At 34.6% G+C, this 24,903-nt stretch overlaps 1 protein-coding gene and 1 long non-coding RNA gene across 2 annotated transcripts in view; one reads left to right on the forward strand and one right to left on the reverse strand.

Moving 5' to 3' along the window:
- LOC107653229 (uncharacterized) overlaps positions 1-6,827 on the forward strand; it is a 15,822-nt gene extending 8,995 nt beyond the window's left edge. Inside the window, exon 3 of the long non-coding RNA XR_001630198.1 lies at positions 6,741-6,827. This is a non-coding gene — a long non-coding RNA (uncharacterized LOC107653229). The remainder of the gene's footprint in view (positions 1-6,740) is intronic.
- A 2,295-nt stretch (positions 6,828-9,122) lies between these two features.
- The window catches only part of prodhb (proline dehydrogenase (oxidase) 1b), a 20,522-nt gene continuing 4,741 nt past the window's right edge, over positions 9,123-24,903 (reverse strand). The window contains exons 3-14 of the mRNA XM_016507318.1: positions 23,531-23,565; positions 23,307-23,456; positions 21,717-21,781; positions 21,494-21,610; positions 20,544-20,617; positions 20,151-20,232; positions 18,864-18,956; positions 17,378-17,524; positions 15,010-15,185; positions 12,818-12,916; positions 11,237-11,325; positions 9,123-9,829 (exon numbers count right to left, since the gene is read on the reverse strand). Of these exons, the coding sequence (XP_016362804.1) occupies positions 9,639-9,829; positions 11,237-11,325; positions 12,818-12,916; positions 15,010-15,185; positions 17,378-17,524; positions 18,864-18,956; positions 20,151-20,232; positions 20,544-20,617; positions 21,494-21,610; positions 21,717-21,781; positions 23,307-23,456; positions 23,531-23,565 (1,318 nt within the window). The 3' untranslated portion in view covers positions 9,123-9,638. The remainder of the gene's footprint in view (positions 9,830-11,236; positions 11,326-12,817; positions 12,917-15,009; positions 15,186-17,377; positions 17,525-18,863; positions 18,957-20,150; positions 20,233-20,543; positions 20,618-21,493; positions 21,611-21,716; positions 21,782-23,306; positions 23,457-23,530; positions 23,566-24,903) is intronic.

Below are 24,903 nucleotides of genomic sequence, written 5' to 3' on the forward strand. Positions count from 1 at the left end.
CCATTCCAATAGGGTTCAATCTCCTCCATTCTTCCATATGCACCTAAGGAATGTTCATATGTGTATTGCTTCCGAAACCTCCTTCGGGAAGGTTGGAGCTTTCGTAACGTCCCTGTTCCAAGTAGAACGGGTACGTTTTCCCAGTGTTATCCATTCTTACTCATTGGGTAGTGCCATAGCAGTAGTAGCTGGTCCTCTTGTGAAGCCCTGGCCTACGCCAAAAAGTAGGGGCGCAGGTGGCTTCCACAAGACATCTTCATCAGGGAGCTGGATCCATCACGTTCAATGTGAAAGAGGGCACCTATCAAATTATGGAGACGAATGTACCTGTTTGCAATCCATTATACATGCAGAAAGAAAGAGAGACTGTGTGTGAGAGAGAGAAAAACAGGCAGAGAAAGGAAAGACACACTGTCCTTTATGAAAACACACACCTTTGTTTCAGTATTCCAGTAATCCCTCCATGTACCTGCTGGTGAAATCAAATGTAAGAGAAAACTGCAAGGCCCCTGTCAAAGCACAAAAAGGTAATTAATTCCATAGTTAAAGCTCAAATGCAGTTTCATACTCTTATGTCAATGTTACGCCTGTGGCCCACGATAATTGTCGCCAAAGTCAGCCACTACCTTTACATCTCCCAGTCAGCGTTTCAAAACGTACTTCAAAAAGTAACTAACTAAAAGTAGGTTAAGAACCTAATGAAATTACTGAATAAGGACTTTTCAAACACTTCTCCCATCTGCCATTGGTCATTTCAACAGACAGTCCCGCCCCCAAACTAACAGTTTGGTTAAACCAATTTTGCTTGGCAACACAATGACCGTGTTCGAATATGTCTACCTTCATACTACATAGTATGTGAAAAACAGTATGGCAAAAGAGTAGTATGTCCGATAGGCTGCAACTGAAAAAGCATACTTCCCTACTATATAATATGTGAAAAACAATATGTGACACAAGAAGTATGTCCAAACTCACTGTACTCATAAAAGAGTAGGCAAAAATACCCAGATGACCTCTTCCAGCAAGATTCTGAAGTGTGCACATGATGGACACTTTACGATCCCTGGAGGCTACGGGAGAGGATTTTTTAATGGCAGTGAAGTGACACAACTGACAGGTCACATGATAAAGACAACATGGTGAGTGTATTACATTCAGATTACATTCATGCTATATAGAACATACTTTTCAGCAGTCGCAAATTAATTATCGATTGAAAATAAGCACCTACTGAAGAGAGTATGCAATTAGCTGAGTTTATATATGCCTATTTCCATACTATATAGTATGTGAAAAACAATATGGCAAAAGAATAGTATGTCTGAATTCATAGGGTGTATCGAAAATCGCATACTTCGTCCCTGGATAACCTACTACAGTATTCTGGATTCTGAAGCACATATCTGATGGATACTGTACTATCCCATGAGGCTATTGGAGAGGAAGCGATGCAACTGACACTGGAAGGTCACATGACAAATGACAACTGTAATATGTCCGAATCACATTTATACTACACTACACAGAATGTTAGAATGTTATGAATGAGTTTTTGGAGTGTGCATTCGACTTACTTTTAACAGTCAAGATTCAAACCAAATGTAGTACCTACTAGACAGTATGCAATTTCAGATGCAGCTAAAGTTTTGATTGCAACTTACAGTACACTTATCATGGGAATCAATGTATAAATTGCTTACTTATGAATGTCTCCGAAAGTGTTGCAACAGTAGCGCAACAAAACATAATTTCTTATGTTCACATAAGAATATTCAAATTCTTCAATTTTTACATTTGTGAGATTTCGTCCAAATTTTGCAAGCAAAAAATGGGTCAATGTCAATAGTCAATACTGTTGTGATGTACTGTAAGTAGCGCAGTCACTTTCAAACCAAATAAGTTACCACATGAGCTTTTAAGTTGAACCCATTGCGAAATCTGCATGTGGAAATCTTTCGGCCTCACGCAAAATTCCCAGTCGTGTGGATTCCTATTGAAATGACGGGATTTTGCTGTGAAAATTCACCAAACAATATTAAATGTGACCACACCTTTATGTCACTTGGTTGGTACCTGTAGATAGCGATATTATAGTATCTTCCTGAACAATAACACATGGTTTAATGATGCTGATGTATCACTAGCGCCCCCTTGCGCACTGAGGTTATATGTAGTATTTATGTAGTTGTTTGCTGTGTGTGCAACAGGACCATGTGTTGCAATGCATTTACCAAGCGTCTGCATCTGCATACTTGTGACAAATTAATAAATATAAAATTAAACCATTTCAAAAGTTTGGTTCAAAAAACATTCTTGTTCAAAAAACTTTTTTTCCCCAAGTTGCATTAATTGTATTTAGTGCAAAATTATACATACTGTAAGTTGAATGCTATCAAATGCAACACTTGTAATGCTATTTTGTTATTCAAATCAGTAGTTTAACTGAAGTTTAACTCCTCAACAACATGCAGTCTGAGTGTGATCTCGTTTCTATATGCTGAGACATTCTTGAATTATATTTCACATAATTGTCAACAAACAATATTGTCATATGTGTAAAAGCAGCATGGGACATCTGCACAAAGGATTGATTCAAACAACATGGAGTCTTTGAACAAGACCAAGAACACACTCCCCCCAACCCTTGAAATATGAATAAACAGATTGCAAGTGAAGAAATATTGCCTCAGATAGGGTGTACACACAAAAAAACAAACAATTTTATCTCACTTTCCTTCTTTATACTGTGTGCATCTGTACACTGCAATCTACATATAAAGTGAGTCCCATATTTATTGTTTCACTTTTTTTTTTCTGTGAAAAAACATGAATTCAGGAGCTGGTGTTTTATTTTTATTGTTTTTGAGTTCATAAATTACAGTGTACTGGACTGTGTTTAAAGGCCTAAAGTGTATTTTCCATTTGTATGCCATGAATAATTCATTGAAATAAAAGGTTTTGATTGCACGCAACTGATTATATATAATGTTACATAACAATACGCACTGACATATATGGCAAACTTAAAATAAACCTTATTTTTTTGTTTAGAGCGTGAGGTAACATCAGTGGCCTTTTGACCCGTGATTTGACACACACAACCACTGTCAACGAGGGAATTAACCTCATGATTCCGCTTGACAAATTAAACAAAAATATTACTTAAGGCTGTGATTCAAGCCTTTTTAGAGCGTTAAAAGGAAGATGCGAACATGTTATGATTCTAGAATATTATACTGCGTCAACGATATTATATAATGTCAAAAAGGTTTATCAAAATATGATGATAACATAGCATCCCTAAATCCCAAAACAGTCTCATCTTATCTATGCTGACACCACATCTTTGTGTTGTCAGCAGTTTTGTTTGCACTGCAAAACTGGTCGTAGTTGCTGCCTGACCAGTATTAACCCTTGTGAAAATCAAGTATACTTAAACATACTTGCAGAAAGATACTTATTACGGAAATAATATACTTTAAAATAATATACTGAAGTATGAATTGAATGTAATGTTTTCAGAAACATTACATGTTGTTTACAATTAAGTGAAAATATATTAAAGTTTATATGTACATTAAATGCAATCAGTAGAAATTCTGAGTGCTTTTTAACCCACTTAAGTAGGACTTAAGTACATCTTTATATGCAATTATAAAACAGAGTACAGCCGAATGTACTGAAAAGCATTAATGCTAAACTAAAATATACTTTATTGTCATTTCTATTTAAACTTGTATGTCATGTATGTAAATACATCAATAATTACACATTTGTAATTGATGGTTGCAATTTAGTACAATTTAAATGTAATTGCAAATAAATAACACACTGCAGTTAAAATTATAATAAAGTACTTTATATGTGCTTAGTATTTGTCAACTCATCAAAATACAGTTAGTGTACTTCTTTAAAAAGCACAAAAGACTTTAAAGTAAAACCTTTATTTTAAGAATATTATAAAGTGCACATTTTAAAAGTTCACTTAAGTGTGTTTTGAATCATTGTAATGAAAGTGGACTTTAAGTACACTTATATGTCAAGACTAATTTGAAATACACTACATTTAATACAATTAGAAATCTAAAACAGGATGCCGATGACAAACAAATCCAGTAAGTATTCCATATCCCAGAATGCTGTGGTAAAGAATGTCTCTCACACAATTGCACACTATAAGCCTGTTCACAGAAATTATGCATTCACATTAACATCAACTGATTTGAACTGAAAAGTCGGTCATCATCTACCCACACTAATGTCACTCTAAATTAGCAGTATGACTTCTTCCCCTTAGAACAGAAATGTCCACACAATGAAAATGCAGTTAAATTAAACTAAATTATTGGGACATGCTACATATAATAAAATGATGTAGCCTATTGGTGTTACAATATCCCTTTTTCACATACTGTAGACACATACAAGTGATAGCATCTAGCTAAATTCATTATATTTGAAACTCATTTCTTCTATTTACCTTTTTTTTCAGGTGAATACATTTAATACTAGTGGGAAGCAGCAAGCTATAAACTACTCCTAATTCCAATGTAGTTAAACTGTCGAGCTAGCTTTTTGGAGAGTAGTCAGCCAAACACTGCTACTAAATAAACAGTAACTACACAGAAGCTAATTAAGAGGGCAATATCTTTTTAAGCATATAATGAGCACAAAAACAATGAAGATCCCATTATACATATATTATACATATCCCATCCCTAGAAAAGGTTGGCATTACACAGAAAATTAAATGGTCAACTTTTAGACCCCACAGCTTTTATAATTCTCAATATCACCACATAACGAATGAATAACTCAAATGAATACTAACGAATTATACAACTACTGTAAGTAAATTCAATCTTACTGGATAGAGTTATACAATATGTAGCCTACTAAATAGCAAATCTCTGCTTGCTCTAATCTGCTAATTGTGACTATAAGGCATTAAAGGGGTCATATGATGTTGCTAAAAAGAACATTATTTGGTGTATTTGGTGTAATGAAATGTGTTTATGCCGTTTAAGGTTAAAAAACCACATTATTTTCCACATACTGTACATCAATGTTTCTCCTCTATGCCCCGCCTTTCTGAAACGCGTTGATTTTTACAAAGCTCATCTGTCTGAAAAGCGAGGTGTGCTGTGATTGGCCAGCTATCCAGTGCATTATATCGTCCTCTTTTGGAAGGCCAAACAAAGTGAAACAATGAAACACAGCATCTTCACGACATGGCGGCTGCAGCAACACTACAGCGAGAATAAAAGTTACGCCTTCTTTCTTTGAGTGACTTATACTGTCTTTTTACGCGTTGCGTTGTGTTGCATCGCGCCGCGTAAACATAAAACCACGTCTGAATTTGTGATTGGAGAAATTACAACAACAAGCGCTACTCTACACTGCTCAAAACTCGCTTTTGAATCATCAGTGGCAAATCCTTTAAATGAAAACATACTTACAGTCTGTGAGTCAGAACAGCCGGCATTGTAGTCTACTCTACCAGGATCAGGAAACAGTCCACCATAAAATGCGCTGGACACATCTGAATATTTGGGTTGAAGTGTTCTGGAACAGTGTTGTAAATACAACTTAACCACTGGGGGCATGTTAGAACGAGCCGTTTTAGGTAGGCGTGGTTGACTCTTAACTTTTATAAAGAATATCTCTTTGGATTTGAGACTTTAGTCTTTGCAACTTTACAGATCTTCTTTATGCACCAAGAGCTTGTAACACTTTAAAGAGGAAGGAAAAATTGAAATCACATCATATGACCCCTTTAAGATATTAAAACATTAACATCATGATTTTCTGTCCAGCTGCTTTAAAACAATTTGTATTGGGAAAAGTTCTAATTTGACTTTACAAGGTCATGATGCATTTTTTTGTGTGTTTTGGTCAAAACATGGGGACTTATGATGATGGAAATATTTGTTATTCAGAATGAATACATATTTTAGGTCTGTGTTGCTTTTGATTATATTTTGTTGTAAAAATTATGTTCTAAGTTACCATTAGGATGATTAGTGTTCTTATTGGTGAAATGTCTTCCTTTCCAACCAGTTTATACAACCTTTGAGGTATAGACATATTTTTATTTAACCTTTTAAAGGGGCTACTCATGCCACAGTCATTTTTCATTCTTGGCTTAGAAGTAAAAGCTGGAAATACCTTTGTAACAAAGTACTGTTAACGAACATATAGACGCCGTCCACGCTGCTAGGAGCGGCGTTTTTGATGAAAATGTAAACATGCACAACAAAATAAGCACAACAAAATCAACACTGGTGAGAAAAAAAAACATTGACAGAACGTTCCTTCGGCATTATCCTGAACATTGCAAGCATTAATTTCATGTGATAGGCTCTCAGGAGCATGCGTAAACGCCACATACTTTGATTTTCCAGGCAAAAACGTCCCAAGTCCTTCAAACATGAAAATTCAGTAATGCTTTATTTTAAGGATCAACTCTCATTTAACCAATTAACTAGTTGCTTATTAGCATGCATATTACTAACATATTGGCAGCTTATTAGTATTTATTAAGCACATATTAATGCCTTAATCTGCATGACCATATTTTAGATCCCTTAATCCTTAAACCCCATAATTTAACAACTACATTACTACATTCATAAGCAGCAAATTAGGAGTTTATCGAGGCAAACATCATAGTTAATAGTTGGTTAATAGTAAGAATTGGTCCCCACACTAAAGCGTGACCGAAAATTCTTACATAGTCCCAGGGTGCGAACTACAGGGGAGCTAGGGGAGCTCGGCTCCCCTTAATAAGACATGGGCTCCCCAGAAAACATGATTTGTGAAATTTTGGGGGGTCTCAAAAAATATTGACAATGTGTTATTTTGACGTGCAATTTCAGTTTTGTGTAATGTGATCATCGTGGATTATTATGTGTAAAATTGCAAAAATATCATTCATTCATGCATGACTGTGATTTAAACCTAATTCACTTCAATAAAGATAACTATACATGCTATTCTTGTCATGAGCATCAAGGTGTGGGGGCGCTGCGGTGCAAATTCCACTCATGTTTAGTACATGTTAACCCAAAATATTGCCCCAAAATATAAACGTTGGACTCTGTTGTCGATTCTGTGTTAAGGTAAGGCATGTTATTCACAATAGCCTGACGATGAGTAACTTTAACCGTTGTTAATAACTGGGCTCCCCCAAAGTCCACGGTATAGTTCGAACACTGCATAGTCCCTTTAGGTTTGCTCAACTACCCAATACACAAGTTAGACAAATTTGGTGGAAAGAATCTGCCAAACTAAGAAAGGTCTACATCACTATTAGTTTATGATATAGTTTCCTCATCTTAAACTTAAAACTTCCTCAGCTTAAAATACAATCATATTTAATTGGATCCACAAGTAAAACAAACAGTATTAGTTTTGAGTCGACAGAAATTACTATATTATGTTTGCTGAAAGCACAGACTAACTTTAATTGTTAAAATTTTCCCCATCAGTTCCACCAATACTAATTTTGCATACTAAATAGTATGGATAATATGTAAATTAGGATTCAGCCATAGCCTCAACAGAACACTGGGATGTGGGGTGCATTATGGTCTGTCCTATTATTTCTCAAGAAAAAAGGCCCAAAGGGTTGTTAATTCATCATGGATTTAAAACGGGATATAAATGGATGAGGAAATAATGCCATTTACTTAAGAGCAATTGTCTAGAAATCATTAACTTTGGCTCAATTAATTAAAGCTTTTTATTCATCTTCCCCAAATACTCCACAGAGGGAAAGAAAATATTAACAGAGCGAGAGAAACCGTTGGTTAAGCATAAAAGGCTTCATCACACAGATAATAAAAGAGTAATTTAATTCTCACTCTGTATATGCTAAACACCAGAATCATTATGCTGAAAACCCAATTTAAAATCATCTCATCAGAACTTCTAAAGTTCATTGAGCACATCTGAGCACAAGAGAGATATCAAGAACAGCGAGGATAAAATAAAGTGAAAATAAAGTTCAGTTCTTTCCATAAAAACAATGTGTTTTTTTATATTACTCTCAATGAAATCCATAGTGCACATTACAAGATTTGGCTTGGGCACAAACAAACCACTCACTTGGAATATATCACATCTGAAATATAATGAAATATAATCTGTTTACAGGTTTATGGGGTTATGGAAATCTTGACGACGAGTTGTTGCCTGCACTCCAACTTACCCACAATTTCTCACACCAAGCATGAAATGTCGCATACATAAAATATAGTTCTCCAACTCCAGGTGTTGTTATCCTTGAATTCAAGCCATCATTATTAGAAAGTGATACTGATGAGTTTGTTTATTACTGTTTAAATCATGTTTATATTTTTATTATTGGTGTTCCACTTGAGGAATAAAGGTGGGGTATAAAACAGCAGTGCACACTCAGGCGTCTGACATTTTAGGGAGCCCTTTCAGAGTCATAAAGGTGCCAGAGAGATGGATGAGAGAAGAGAAAGAGTGCAAAGCCAGACCATCAGTGGAATAAAGAGAAGGGAGCAGTGGAAATGTGGAGGAAAGTGAATTAGAGAAAGATTATATGGACAGGGAAGAATATAACCTCTCTTTCTTGACCCTTACAAAAATACACCAAGGTAACAGCAGTCTGCTCTAAAATACCATTGTTACTAGTTATTGCTATTGGAATAAAAACTGTTGTTACTTGGTATTAGACACCAGCCACAAGATTCTAAAAGGTTATTTTGCCAGTTAAAGATGATCCTCTGATAGTATCATGGTGTCACAAAGTGATTTTTTTGTTAGGAACTTTACGATTTTTTGCATTGTGAAATTGTCATGACAGTTAAGCACATTTCCCCCAAATTTGCATTACTATAATGCATACTTTAATTATTATAATGAATTTATTTTGCATGCTTCCCATAAGATTTTCATTATTGTTATAAAAATACTTTAAATTGCAATACCTATATCTACTATAAAATAAGAATTGTTGTAAAAGCATGCTTGTCAAAATGCAAAAAAACATCCAAAAATGTGTCGTAATAGAAAATAAAAATTGTGCATTTTAAAATAGCATTTATAATATAGTGAACATATTTAGACTTTTTTTTTTTACAGTGTGTGACATTGTGAGATTCACCCATTAATATTTAATAAATATGTTTGACCAGCTTTGTCTTATTTATGCAAAATTTGCAATATGTCCTATTTTATATTCTTGATTTTTAGGTAAAATATGATTTGATGAGATTCACCCATTAATACTTGATGAATACGTTTGACCAGCTGTTAGGTGCATTGTTTTCATGGTTGACAAAAAAATAAAACATTATAATTGTGAGGCAAAATGTGCTTAATTGTCATGAAAATAATGCTGCAATGCAGAAACTCGAAAAACAGACTTCATTTTTTTTATCCAAATAGACATATTTGTATTTTTTTAGATTTGTGATTTTCAGGTTAAGTATGATTTGCATTTTGTGAGCTTCACCCAACTGTGGTATTTGATTTAAATGGATCCCGTGTGCGTTACATCATGAACAGCCTGGGTGAGAGTGGGAAAAAAAAGATTTACGAATGAATGGGTGAACAGGCAAAAAGCAAGCGTAAGGAGTCTCTGGTGAGAAGCCGAGTGTGTTTTATACAGCAGGTGTGTAGAAGACCTCTCCACTGGTCAGTCGGCGCATCAGCTCTTTCCATAGAAGCTCCCTCTCCATCTGCACTCCTTTCATAATGCCGCGGTTCTCCTGTGCCCGACGGGACAAATAAGGAATCACCTCGTTCACCGGACCATAAGGAACATACTTGTACACAGGGAATCCTGCCTGAGCTGGAGATATGAGCAGACAAAAAAATATATATATATTTTTTTAACTGTTTTACTGCATTTCTTTGGTCATGTATCCATTTGATTGACATGAATTTTATAACTGTACTCTTGGTAATACTGTACATCTTGTACTATCGTATAAAACTTCACTATCTTGGTAATACTTTATCTTATCTTACACTATTATATATAGCATGGTGTTCCAAATATATAACTTAAATATTACAACATATAAAAACTATATATATAAAATGCATGTAAATTTCATAAATTATTTTTATGAAGGTTCATTTATATATACACACATACACGTTTGTGTGTGTGTGTGTGTGATTTTTGTTATATTTTAATTTTTTCTATTATTATCATTTTAATGCGTCTAGCATATGTGTAATTTTAATGTGTATAAATCAACCATCGAAATAAAAAATTGCTTGTAATTTCTTGACAACTACTGCAGTTTATAACAGGATTTTTTTCTTAAAATAAAACATTAGCTGAATTAAAATATATATTTAAAGAATTGTTTATGTATATATATATATATATATATATAGAGAGAGAGAGAGAGAGAGAGAGAGAGAGAGGGAGAGAGAGCGAGTTTTATTTCACCTAGTTCACAAGGCAACATTTCTCATTTCATCTCGATATACTACAGCAACTAAAAATTTAACTGAAATAAAAATAAGAAAACCTAACACTAAAAAATACTAATAAAATAATAAAAGTACTAATAAAAATACAAAGTAAAACACATCAAAATTACTAAAACTAAACTCTAAAACAATAAATAAAATCTAAAAATAGTTACAAATATTAAGAAAAACTACAATAGTACCTCATCAATACTAAAACAAGAGATAATGATATCCAAATAGGTTTATAATTAATACAAATTATCAAATTTTACTGTAATTTCACTAATGTGATTTTATAAACACTTCTAGCATGTGTGTGTGTGTGTGTGTGTGTGTGTGTGTGTGTGTGTGTTATATTTTATTTTTATCTATCTATAACTAATATGCTATACACACACAATAATAATAATAATAATAATAATATATAATTGTCATTCAATTTTAAATCAACCCCAACTATGTAGAAAATTGCTTGTCATTGTTTGACTAATATTGCAGTTTATTACAGAATTTTTATTTAAAACAAATATTATCTGAAATGTTATACACACACACACACACCATAATAATAACAATAATAATATATAATTGTATATAATATACAGTATAATTGTCATTCAATTGTAAACCAACCCCAACTATGTAGAAAATTGCTTGTTATTGTTTGACTAATATTGCAGTTTATTACAGGATTTTTACTTAAAACAAACATTATCTGAAATTTTATACACACACGTACATACGTGTGTGTGTGTGTGTGTGTGTTCACCTAATGGAAAGCTGATTTGGTCGCACATTCCCAGGAGCTGGCCGAAGTACACCTTCTTATCTGTGGGTGCCAGACCCATTTCATTCATCCTGTTAGAGCATAAACACACAGAGCGCCATCACAGAAAGTGAAAAATGAGAGAGGCCCCTTTGGCAATGTCATTTAATACCGGATACATTCTGGCGATTGCTCACTCAAAGTTTTACACCCTCTTATCGGTTACAGCCATTACACGCACGAACAAGACACATTCTGAGACACTTAAGGTGATATTAAGTGTGAATGATGTAAAAGGAGGGTAACTAGTGTGGACCACCATATGAATCAAGCCCTGCCGACACTCTTTGACATTGTGACAGAGAATGTTAATGACAGCGGTCACTGGCACACCTTTGTCAAACGAGGTTACACCCCTAAGGAGTGATTACAAAAAATGTATGAATTGTTATGAATGAAATGTTAATTTACACAAATTAATTAACTCCCAGAGGGATCTAAATGATCCTGGTGATGCAGGGAAGGACCTGATCACTCTAAATGTGAATGTGAGTTTTTCTTGCTTAACATCTCTTCACTTTATGTCCAAATGTTGATTGTGTGACTTTTCCAATGCATTATATGTATATCGTTTATTGATCTACCATCTACACTACCGTTCAAAAGTTTTTGATTTTTTTAAATAAATGTTTATTCGGGAAAAATGCATTAAATTGATCAAAAGTGACGGTAAAGTATTTTTCTATTTCAATAAATTATGTTCTTTTGACTTTCTATTCATCAAAGAATCCTGAAAAAAATGATCAAATTTTCACAAAAATATTAGATTTTTTTAACATTGATAATGATAACATATGTTTCTTGAGCAGCAAATCAGCATATTAGAATGATTTCTGAAGGATCATGTGACACTGAAGACTGGAGTAATGGCTGCTAAAATATAAAAAAAGTAAATTACATTTTAAAAATATATTAAAATAGAAAACAGTTATTTTGAATTATAATAATATTTCACAATATTACCCTTTTTACTTTTATTAAATAAATGCGGCCTTAGTAAGCATAAGAGACTTCTTATAGTAACATTAAACATTTTTTCAAACCCCACACTTTTAAACGCAATTGTACGCTCATTGCAGACTTTAAGTCTTAAAACATCAAAATCCATCATTAAAATATTAGTACATTTAAAAAATGATAATCTATAATGATAATAATAAAGCGTGTACTTAAGAACTTTTAGTGTACTTAAAAGTTAGAGCGCACTGGAGATGATCGCTTATGAAATATGAGAGATTTTATCAAATAAGGACAATCAAGATAATTATCACATATTTTGAGACATTTCCAATCAAAACTGTGCAAAAAAAATATTATGCAATGCGTATTTGGGATACATAAAAATCTAGTTGTGAAATTAGCTGTGGTGAGATTCAGCCATTTTATTCAAAAAAAAAAAATTAAAATCTAATTTCAACCACCATCATTTCCACCAAAAAATGAATGGATATTTAAGTTGTGGTGGAAATTACATTTGTTTATGATGGTTCATATACTGTATATATAAGAGAAAATCAGTCTTACCTTCTGAGTGTATGTTTAACAGTGTCTATATTGTGTGATGCCACCATGACATTTGCTTTCTTATTCTGTTCGATCTCCTCCAGCACGTAATCCAGACACCTGAAAGACACCAGCTGCTCATAAATCATCCTGCTTTTGGTCCGCACTTTCAGCCAACATGACTGTTGACCGCCAAATACAAAAGCTTTTGAAAAGATCTGATTTATTTTGAAAGCTGTCAGAATGTGCCTTAATCATAAGAGGCTTACCTATGGTGAGATAAGCCAAGACTCTAGATAAATCTCTCCTGCCTGTGAAACATTCTGTCAGCACAGAGACCGTCTGAATGAAGCACAGTTCAGGGGAAAGTATGATGTTCTGATAAGGACCTACTGTATATGTGACAAGTATCTTAGGACTGCTGATCTGGACTCAGAAACTACTTGTCATCCTGCTCCTTAAAGAGAGGCAAAGTGAACCTGACCCCAGACTTCCCCTTCCTGATAATTCTCTGTTCCAGAACAGCATGTTGCCCACCTAGATGGTTTCAGTAAACTCAGAATGGCAAAAAAAAATAAATAAATAAAAGAATAAGACCAAACAAGCTTTAAAATAGTTAAATGGCTAAAAAAAGAAAATAAATAAAGATGAATGACATAATAAACAAACATAATTAAAATAACATTTTAATTTGTATTCTTCAAAAATTTTCATTTTTGCAGAATAACTTCTATATATAAAATAAAACAATATAATTATTTAATTGTATAATGGATATAAATTTCTCTAGTTAATTCAGTGTCTAAAATAAAATAAAATCCTTCTAAAAAATTTTTTTTTTGGTAATCACAAATGACTGTAAAAGTCATGTAAACTCAAAGGTCAAAATGATTTCTGGTAAGAGTTTAAGAGTCAGGAGCCAAAGACTGATGGGTAATGATGTCATTATATGGATAAGACTGACCTCATGAATATTAAATCAGCTCACGATGACTGTGCTTTTCTCGACCGTCCAGTCATGTTACGTAATTATGTAATTACATGTCCAGTCAATTACGTAACATAACTGGACATGGCATAAAAATTATTATAATTTTTTTTTTAAATTAGACCAAACAAGCATTCAAATATTTAAACAGCTAAAAAAAACATAAGATGAAAGTCATAATTAACTGGCATAATTTAACATTTTAACTTCTATTCTTCAGCAATTGTCAAGAACCAGGCTTCCTATAGTATCGTAAAAAATTTACATTTAAAATGTGATTTCTAAAATAAAATAAAATAAAATAATTTTGTTTACTATAAACAAATTATTATTGTTTATAATAATTTGTATTTAAAATACAATTAAATACAATTAAATTATATACAATTAAATACAAATCTATAATGAATATACATTTCTCTACTTAATCTAACGTCTAAAAAATACATTTAAAAATCCTAATCCAGTAGTCAAAAAATTACTGCAAAAGTTACATAAACGCATTGGTTGAGTTATGGTAAGAATTTAAGAATCAGAAGCCAAAAACTGGTGGGTAATGATGTCATTATTTGGATAAGACTGAGCTAATGAATATTAAATCAGCTCACAGTGACTGTGCTTTTCCAGACTGTCCAGTCATGTTAGTTCATATTGGTTAATATTCATGAGCCAAAGTTGTTCTATGCTGTCTTGCCATTGAAATATCAACCCAGCACTGTTTGCTTATACATAATCTAATATTAATCCAGAGATACAGTACTATATATAGTACTATATATATCAAACAAATGTAATATTATAAAACAATTACACATAACACATATAAAATAAACTAATAAAAAATCCTAAAGGTATAGCAAAATAAAGCTTATATCTGAAATTTGGTTTTAATGGGAGATAAGAAACGATATCAGACGATGGGGATGTGAGCTGAAAAGTGGTCCATGGCCACACTGCATTAGACTCTATTGGAATCAGCTGTGAGGGTTAGTGGAGTCTCGTGTGTGTTTTTTGCGAGTAGCTCTATTTGTTTTGCATGTGTGAGTGACCGTTAATGGAGCTGCTGCCCAAGAAGAGCTGTCAGATGAGTCACTTATGAGGCTCCATTTCAGTTCAGATGCTGCTTAGAAAGTAGCAGCCTTTGTAGACAACGAGGCCACTCACTAGGTTTTGGAACAGACTTCAAGCGTAAAATTTGCAAGGAAGAATTTGGAACATTTTTTGCCTGTGGTACATTCTGTTAGTGGATTCATAGTCGGGGTTGATGGGGTCGTCGTATCCAATCTCCGCAGCTCGGCTTCTCTCCTGGTACATGTAAGCCCCCCTTACCAACTTGGCACCGAAACACCAGCCCTCCCGTCTTGATAGCTCCACATCCATGGACACGTTATCAAATGCCTCCTGTGCACAGAGAATTTATTACATTGCTACAGATAACCTGACTTTGTATGAATTTGATATATCATGTAAACAAACATTTGTAATGCAGACCTCCCTCAGAAACCAAATGGCAAAAATTGGTTATTCATAAATTGTCATGGTATTGAAATTAATGCTGTGGGGACTTGTTTTAATATGTAAAGAGGATAGACAACATTAAAGGAATAGTTCTGTCAGACTCTGTTCCGTGTTTTGTGGTTGTTTTCCTCATGTGCCTTCCTTTCCCATGTTTAATTTATCCCAGGTGTTTCCCATGATGTTTCATTGCTCCCAGGTGTGTCTCGTCATCCCCTCCTCCTGTGTGTATAAATAGTGTTCCCTGTGTGTGCTCCAGCATCCGGTATTGTTTGTGTCTACAGTGCTATGTGTGATTCCCCGTGAAGATTAATAAATTCCTTGGTTTCTGTACTCTTGGTCTTCTTGTTCCTTGCTCCGTGTTCCCGCACTGTAGCAGATCGTGACAAGTTCATTCTAAAATGAAAATGTACTCACCCTTAGGCCATCCGAGATGTAGATGAATTTGTTTCTTCATCAGAACAGATTTGGAGGAATTTAGCGTTACAGCTCTTGCTCACCAATGGATCCTCTGCAGTGAATGGGTGCCGTCAGAATGAGAGACCAAACAGCTGATAAAAACATCACAATAATCCACAAGTAATCCACATGACTCCAATCCGTCAAAAAGCTAAAAAAAAAGCTGCATATTTATAATAAATGCATCAATAAGAAGTTTTTAAATCATTGCTTCCAGCTAAAATACAAGTCCTCTATCCATAATGTGGCTTTCTCCACTGAAGAGGTTGTCTCGTCTGAATCGGGAGAGAAATATACAGTATCAAGCACTATATAACAAGTGTCTAAAACTGTTCTAAACAAACATGTCTGTGGATTTTGATGTGAGAGGACAACAGGGGATGTACTTCACTGGAGGAAGCATTATTATGGATTATGGAGTCATATTTTGATGGTTAAAATGTCTTAATGTTGGATTTACTTCTTGCAAACATGCTTTTCACTTCACAAGACATTAACTGATGATGTCTTGTGATTGTGATGTTTTTATCAGCTGTCTGGACTCTCATTCTGACGGCACCCATTCACTGCAGAGGATCCATTGGTGAGCAAATGATGTAATGCTAAATTTCCTTAAATCTCTTCCAATGAAAAAACAAACGCAACTACATCTTGTATGGTCTAAAGGTGAGTAAACATTAATCAAATTTACATTTTTGGGTGTTATCTACTGTATTTTCTGGAAAATAAGTAGCAACGGGTTAAAACTGCATTGTTTACAGAAAAACACAGATAAGTTGTGTCTGTGTATAAAAGCATTATTACATTCAGAAATAATGTAAAATACCAGTAAATAAAAACAGAAATGTTTACAAACATTATAAACATGTATTTTAGTTTCCCTCATTCTACAACATATCCAGAAAAAATTGCAGAACAGAATAGGAATGAAAAATATAAGTATAAAACAAACATGAATTATAGTGACATTATAAAACAACATTTATTATAAACCCTAGAATAATGCATTTAAAGTGAAACTACCTAGATTTGGCAAATGCGCTATACAAATATTTTTGGGCTCACGTATCTCTCTCGTCTGGCACAAATTCAAATCCTGATCGTTTTGGAATATCAGTTGCAGCACATTTTTGATAATTAAAAAGCACAAATTATATTCTGGAAAAGTTGGTACATATAAATGTCTTAGCAATAGTAACAAAAACAGCATATTTATTCATAAATGCTAAAGAAAACGGTCATGAAAAACTAATTATTACCATTTTTGATGCAAGAATCCATGACCAACATTATAAGCAGACCCTAAAGTATATGGAGAATCAAAGTTGTCATAAGTGTGCGTGCACTGCATGTGTTTAATTGTCACCATCATAATTTTTTACATTTTGAAGATTAATTGCAATATGAAGACCGATTCCAAGCACCACGGTGCTAAATATCAGTTTTGATGCTGCATTGTCTAAATGTTATCCTGCTATTACTGTATAGCATGTTTTCTGCACAGCATCTAACTGTAGATAAATCCCAGAATATCATCATGTGATCCACGTTAACACCATTCAAAGGTGTCAGACGTGTGTGTGTGTGTGTGTGTGTGTGTGTGCATGTGTGAGGCTCACTTTGAGGTAGCACTGATAGGTGTTGAAAACGACAGCTTTGTCTCTGTTGAAGATTCTCTTCATTTCCACAGTGAGTCTGCTGATGGCAGGTTGGAAATACGTCTGTTCGGCATCCACCATCAGCCTGACGCCATTTTCCACCGCATGCTGTTCAGCACATGAGAAGCAGGCGGCGAGTTAAAAACACATTAATCAGCTGACTAAAAAAAGATATCACCACAGACAGCGGCATTTTAATTGATGTGGCAACCGTCATTCCTGATATAACCAAGGATTTGTCAACAAATAACCTCCGCTTATAATAATGACAGTGATACAGTGGTGCTAAAAAGTATTTGGACATTTAAAAATGCTTGCATTAGATAACAAAATAACAAGCCAAGTGGCATTCATTTTAAATTGCACATGCAAAACACTTCAAAATAAAAGTAGTTTGATAGGTTTAAAGGCTAAAACAATAAATATACTGTTCAAAATGAAAATACAAAGCATTAACTACACTACTGTTTAAAAGTTTGGGGTTGGAAAGGTTTCTTAATGTTTTTTTTAAATAAAAAGGTCTCTTATGCTTACCCAGGCTGCATTTATTTGTTAAAAAATACAGTAAAAACAACAATAATGTGAAATATTATTATAATTTAAAATAAGTGTTTTCTATTCCAATATACTTTAAAATAGAATTTATTCCTGTGATGCAAAGCTGAATTTTCAGCATCGTTACTCCAGTCTTCAGTGTCACGTGATCCTTCAGAAATCATTCTAATATGCTGATTTGCTGCTAAAGAAACATTTCTTATTATTATCAATGTTTAAACAAAGTTATGCAGCGTAATATTTTTGTGGAAACCATGGTACATTTTTTTCAGTATATTTCGATGAATGGAAAGTTCATAAGAACAGCATTTATTTGAAATAGAAATCTTTTGTAGCATTATAAATGTCTTTACTGTCACTTTTGATAAATTTAATGCATCTTTGCTGATTTTTTTTTTTTTTCAGACCAAAAACAACATCAACAACAAAATCTTACCCCAAACTTTTAAGGTTGGAAATTATGTTGGCATAAGTTGCATCACACCGCAACTCACGGTAGAATGAGTGAGATCCACTAGGTCACAGTTCCAACTTGTAAAAAACAACTTGGATTTTTTGGAGAACCAATTTGGAGCAAAACTGTTATATGCAATCTCTAAACTTTGTTTGATTTGGTACTTCCAGGCTGAAAAACAGGAAGCCTTGAGTCTACGGTGAGTCACACTGCTTGTACCAGCGGCCTTTCACAGTGCGACATAAACCCGATACATGTTCCTGGCATCAAGTCGACTGGGCGGAACAGCTCTCTAACCTCCACACTCTGCTGAAGGCTTTCTCAAAATCAATCTCTGTTACATTCTTCATCCATGACTGTCTGTTAGACTATGACCTTCTGCCACTCTGCATGAATACCACAAGAGAAATATAAGAGGAACACAGCCAATGAACGCACCTTAGCCAAGACGTCCAGTCGCTGAAGCATCCTTTTCATCTGCCTTTCCTCTTCCTCCGTGAACTTGGACAGAAGAGGCTCCAACTCACCAGTCTGTTAAAATAACAAATAAAAAAATGGAATGAAATTCAGTATTTGAACAGAAATTCAGAATATGGGTGCATTTTCATTTGAGAAGTGAATCTTACTAATATTAATTTTCTTTTAAGTACAGTTTTATTTATTATTTTTAAACAGGTGGTTTTGGATTATTGGACTGAGATCTTTCAAGTAGAGGGTACAGTTTTTGTATTACATTACCTTCTCCTATTCCATTTTATTATGCAATAAGAAAGGCATTCATAGGCTGACTTCCTAAAGATTATAAACATTGGAAGAGTTTATAGCATGAGTTTGAAGAAAAACTCCCTGTCTGTCCGAACAATAGAAGAAAGAGGTGTTTTGGAAATCTGACTGGAAACAATATTCATTAGAGCTGCATGTTAATTGTTATTGATCATACTTGGGGTTGGTACTGAGCTTTTGTTTTGTAACAATTAGTGATATAAACAAGTGTTACTTCAGTATTACTTGTAATAGTGTTTATTCTTATTTTGAATTAGAATTTACTTTTATATTTTCAGTTTTCGGATACGTTGTGTACGTTCAGATCAAAGCATAAACAACGTATCCGCGTACATATGTTGTTTACGTATGTGATACTCTCCAAAATGGCAAAAAAGGGTGACGCGGAGGAGACGAATTGTTCAATAAAGTCGTTATTTTTGTTTTCTTAACGCACAAAAAGTATTCTCGTAGCTTCGTAAAATTACGGTTGAACCACTGATGTCACATGGATTATTTTAACGATGTCCTTGCTACGTTTCTGGATCTTGATCGTGTTAGGATCCTTGCTGTCTATGGGAGGGTCAGAGAGCTCTCGGACTTCATCAAAAATATCTTCATTTGTGTTCCGAAGATGAACGAAGGTCTTACAGGTTTGGAACGACATGAGGGTAGAGTAATTAATGATAGAATTTTCATTTTTGGGTGAACTATCCCTTTAAGTTATGCAAAAAAATGAAGACAACCCCCAAAAATTAAGATTTTCTATACTTGTGATGGAAGCCTCTTGCTTCTCTTGCAGGAAAAATTCCAGACATATCTTCATAATCGAATGACCTGGGAAAAACTCAAAACTGCGAAGGGGCATTTGCTGTGTTTATAGAACCAATTAGACCATGAGAAATCGATAACCCTCTTAATTTATGCTGTGGTTAAGGTATCCATTTCTTGCTGTCTGCCTACCTGCAGGTTCGGGACAACCAGTAGATCAGATATCTTCGTTCTCTCGTCGATCAGACGGTTCCAGTCCAGCATGTCCACCATGCTTTGGGGAACAAATAAAATACAGCATTCACGTTTCAGCAGCTTGTCACAAATGATGTTTCTTAAACATCAAAAGATGTGCATGCATCATTACGGAACTGGTCGATTCTGCAGCGCAAAGTGCTCTTATATGAGTTTAGTTACTCAGGGGTTTAGTTGACTCGAGGGGGTCAAGCAGAGTAATGGAGCACCCGTGGAATAGTCCTTGAGTAGCTCTCCTCGGTTCATAAGATAACTTCATTGTCTGCCATTGATTGGAAAGATTTACAAGTTTGAGTGTCAGAACAGCTACGGGAAACTGGTGTTTCTCACCCTGATGAGTGCAGTCGTCCATCAGAGAAGCAGCTCTGAATGTTGCCTTGAGCTCCCAGTCTAGCTAGACATGTCTGCAAAGAAAACACACACGTTTCCATTCATCAGACCAAACACTCCAAAAAGACAGCATGATTAAAGGGAGAGTTCACCCAAAATGAACCCATTGGGTTTTTGTGTTCCAAGGAGCGCAAAGTGATACATTCTGAGGAATCAAGGGTCAATTCATGTAGTATCACTATCGTTCACCCAAAAATTATAATTGGCTGATTTCTGTTTGATTTGTGCACATTTCTCTCTTGATTCAGACAACACAACTTTTTCCCTGGAGAAAGTAATAATATAGATAGAGGACTTAGAAGCAATGGTTTGGAATTGAAAACGTCTTAATAATGGATAGGTTTATTATAAACATGCAGCTTTTTGCTTTACAAGACATTAATTGATGGACTGGAGTGGTGTGGATTACTTGTGGATTCTTGTGATGTTTTATCAGCTGTTTGGGCTATCATTCTGACGGCACCCATTCACTGCAGAGGATCCACTGGTGAGCAAGCGATGTGATGCTAAATTTCTCCAAATTGGTTCCGATGAAGAAACAAACTCATCTTGGACGGCCTAAGGGTGAGTAAATTTTCAGCTAATTTCCATTTTTGGGTGAACTATTCCTTTAAGCAAAACCCACTTCGGTTTATCTAATGGAAATAATCACGTATAAATGTCCCGTGTAAGTGTCTGCTAAAAGACTACTTAATTATTTATTGTCATGTTAATTACATTTTGCCATTAAAATGAATGAAGCTCATACTGTACAGTCATTGCAATATAGCGTCCAGTTGCTTGCTGCAGGTCAGATTTGTTACAGCCGCCTTACAGTCTATTGCAGTATTAAACACGCTTTAGTGTTGGTTGATCTGTGCGTTTGGCCACAGTTTGAACCCAATTCATACCTGCAATTGCTCTAGATCCAGTTTCTGCTCCAGCACCTCCACGCCGTCTTTTCCCTGCTTGGCAGCCAGGAAACTGAAAAAGCGTCTCCATTTCACCAGCACCTCGGAGAACTGGAGCTACAGACGCCCGAGGGAAGGATGAGGAGCCTGTTTAGTTCACCAAGGTGATGGATTTTAACCCATGTTTTCTGATGAATGAACCCTGCCTGAACCTCAGTCTTACCAGGAATTGTGGTCGCCCCAAGGCAGTCGTCTTAATAGCCGAGAAACCGTCTTCAGAACTTCCACCTGAGCAGGCAGGTGATTTTCTTTTAGTTATTTTAGAGGTAACTGCAGCAATGGACGTGAAACTGCCTTTTTCAGGAGCAATTTTCCAGGAACGCTGAATGAATTCTATGCAGTTATACTTAGTGTTGCCGGTGCATTACAATGGGTGTTTCTCCAATAGTGCTGGCATAACGGAAAACTTGAGCTGCATGCACATTCACAAATATAAATGCTTTGAAAAGTTGGTCAGCTTCCATGCTTTCTTGGCACTCTTACACATACACTAAAAATATATGCAAATAATCTGCATAGCACACAACAAGGATTAAAGGAATCACAGGATAAAACTTTGCACCACTTTCCACGAATAGAGTACATTTTGGTGTCCCATCATTTCTTTGAAAGGAGGCATACATCTCAGCTTGAGAGGTTTGATGAAAGCCAGAACACAATGTTACAGAAAAATCAACTTATTGCAAGACAATGCTGTTTATTTGAGAGTAGAAGTGTTTTAAAACTTGCTCTGCATTTGAAAAAGGCATCATATATGCCATCACGACATCAAAATCTAAACACATGTTGACGTGTCATACTCTATGTTTGTATGGTCTATGAATATGTGCCATATTGAATAATGTAAACTCATATAATACGGCACAACTCTGACACTATCAAATAAATGGTATTATCTCACAATATGTGGCTTGTGTATTTAGCTATATTTCCTGGCAAACCTGATCTTGAAGAATAGTTTGGCGTACACACCTCATAACTCCTCCTTCTGGACTCTAAAATATATTACTGACATAATTTAGACCCTGTCTACAGATTAATGTGACTTAATTTTCCTTTTCTGCCTAATAACACCAGGCAAAAGGGACTGAAAATGAGCCTTTTGACTAACTTGTGTACATTTACATTTATTTGAATGTTTATCAGTGTCTATTGTCCCTTTTCTTAAAATAACTAAATGCCATTCAAATTAACAAATTTTATTAACTTGGAATATGTTGTGTGTTTAAATAGTAAAAAAATAAATAAATAAATAATGATTTGTAATCCAATTAATATTAATGATATTAATAAATTAAAATAATCTACCTTAATTAAAATGCTAAATATTGCTATTTATTTATTACCCTAATAACTATTGTTTCTCAGTTTCTGTTCATTAAAAAAAAAAAAAAAAAAAAAAAAGATTAAAACCAAGCAGATGAAAATTGTGCTGGATAATTGGGGACCTTCGAGTCAAAAAGTTTAAGAAACACTGTTTTAAACAATTCAGACAGACATCCAAAAATAAATAAAAAATAAACAGATCATATAATATTTAGTTGTTGCCAGTTAACATTATATGAAGGTCAAAAAAATAAAATTAACTTGATCTTGTTTTAAGCCCTGCTTTGTATCCTATTCGTGGCAAGTGCCCTGCTTACTTTCTATGTTTTGGTCACTGCATTTTCTAGCTCCTGGCTTTTGTTTTGCTTCTAAACTGACTGCAATTCCAAAGTTAATTATTAATCAGCTTTAATAGATGGTCTGTTACCCGAGGCTTTGATGCATTTCAGGAAAGTCTCCATGTGTTGGTCGCATTTCGCCTCATCGGCATAGAAATAAGTACGAGCGCTTGTCACGCCTTCACGACGATTGCTAAACTTCCGATGGGCTGTGAACTTCTTCTCCCGGTGGTCAGCTCCTGAAAACAATGTCCAAAAGGGAAAGTTTGACCTTTTACTTCAATATTACAAACGAAATGGTGCACATACTCACCAGGGCTTTCTTTCTCTGATGTAGACATGCAAGATCTATCAATAAAGAGAGAGACATTGACATTTTTAATAAAACGGGACTAATGAAACCAACTACTTGTTCTTTAGGTCTTTTTAGAGACCTTTAGCCAACAAAATGAAGAAACAGCAGTTTCTGTAGAGAGGAATCAATAATAACTGCAGAGGCTGCTATGAAGTCACTTTACTGTGATGCACTTCTGCTATTTGTTTCCCTTCTATATTTCAGGGTCAGCACTTAAGAGTCACACACTGACCCCCGCCTGGTGTCTATGCTTATACCCGCATGCATTTAAACTCTCTGCTGTACAACACTGATGCTCAGGCCAGGCATTCAAACCAACTCAAAGGTTACACAGCCACACGGGGCAGTGATTTGTTTAGATTGAGCTCCTGTGATCTCCACATCTTTCGAACAGCACTCACACCAACGCCTCCGCTCTTCCCCATCCACCCCCAGAGCCGAGGATACGCTGCATGGGGCGGCTCAATGGAGACAATGTTTTGACGTCTGTAATGTTCCAACAGGAAGGAATGTTGAGATGTTGATGGGGTCATGAGCGGATGGACTCGAGCCCTTCCAGACTTAAAGTGCTCAGTTAATGCCTCAGCCTGCAGCTAAACAAAACAGAGTTATACATGCAACATATGAGAATCTTACTCCCAAATCTCTCCATTGTTTGCAAGAGAAAATCTGAAGTGATGGGTCTATTTATCTACATATAGCAACTGAATATAAATGCAAAAGAAGAGATATATTTTCAATGAAAAACTTTAGATTTTACCACAAAGTTACAGGGCAAATAAATGATGCATAAAGAAAAAAATATGTAGCCCCTTTTCATTGTTTGCTAGGGAAATTTTGATGTAATATCTCTTATTATTAACATTAAAGACAAATATAAAATCAAAAGAAAATAGATTTTTCTAGGCCTATATATTAATGATCTCTATACATCAATAAAAAAATAAATAAATAATCACTTCAAAGTCACAAGAAAAAATGCATAAAGAAAATGTTTTGCATGTGAACCTTTCTGCTCTAATTGTCAAAAAAAAATGTCTCTGCTGTAATTACCTTTACGCTGTTTTTAATAATGTTTGCAGTTATATATTCACACTCATAATACATACTGTATTATTATAATATATATATTAGTGTTGTCAAATTATTAATCGCGATTAATCGCATCCAAAATAAGAGGTTTTGTTTACATAATATATGTGTGTGTACTGTTTATTTATTATGTATATATAAATACACACACATACAGTATATATTTTGAAAATATTTACATGTATATACATTTATATTATTATATTTTATATTATATATAAATATATTTAATATATAAA

This window comes from Sinocyclocheilus anshuiensis, unplaced genomic scaffold (assembly GCF_001515605.1).
Source record: "Sinocyclocheilus anshuiensis isolate Anshui unplaced genomic scaffold, SAMN03320099.WGS_v1.1 scaffold117, whole genome shotgun sequence".
NCBI classification, from domain to species: domain Eukaryota; kingdom Metazoa; phylum Chordata; class Actinopteri; order Cypriniformes; family Cyprinidae; genus Sinocyclocheilus; species Sinocyclocheilus anshuiensis.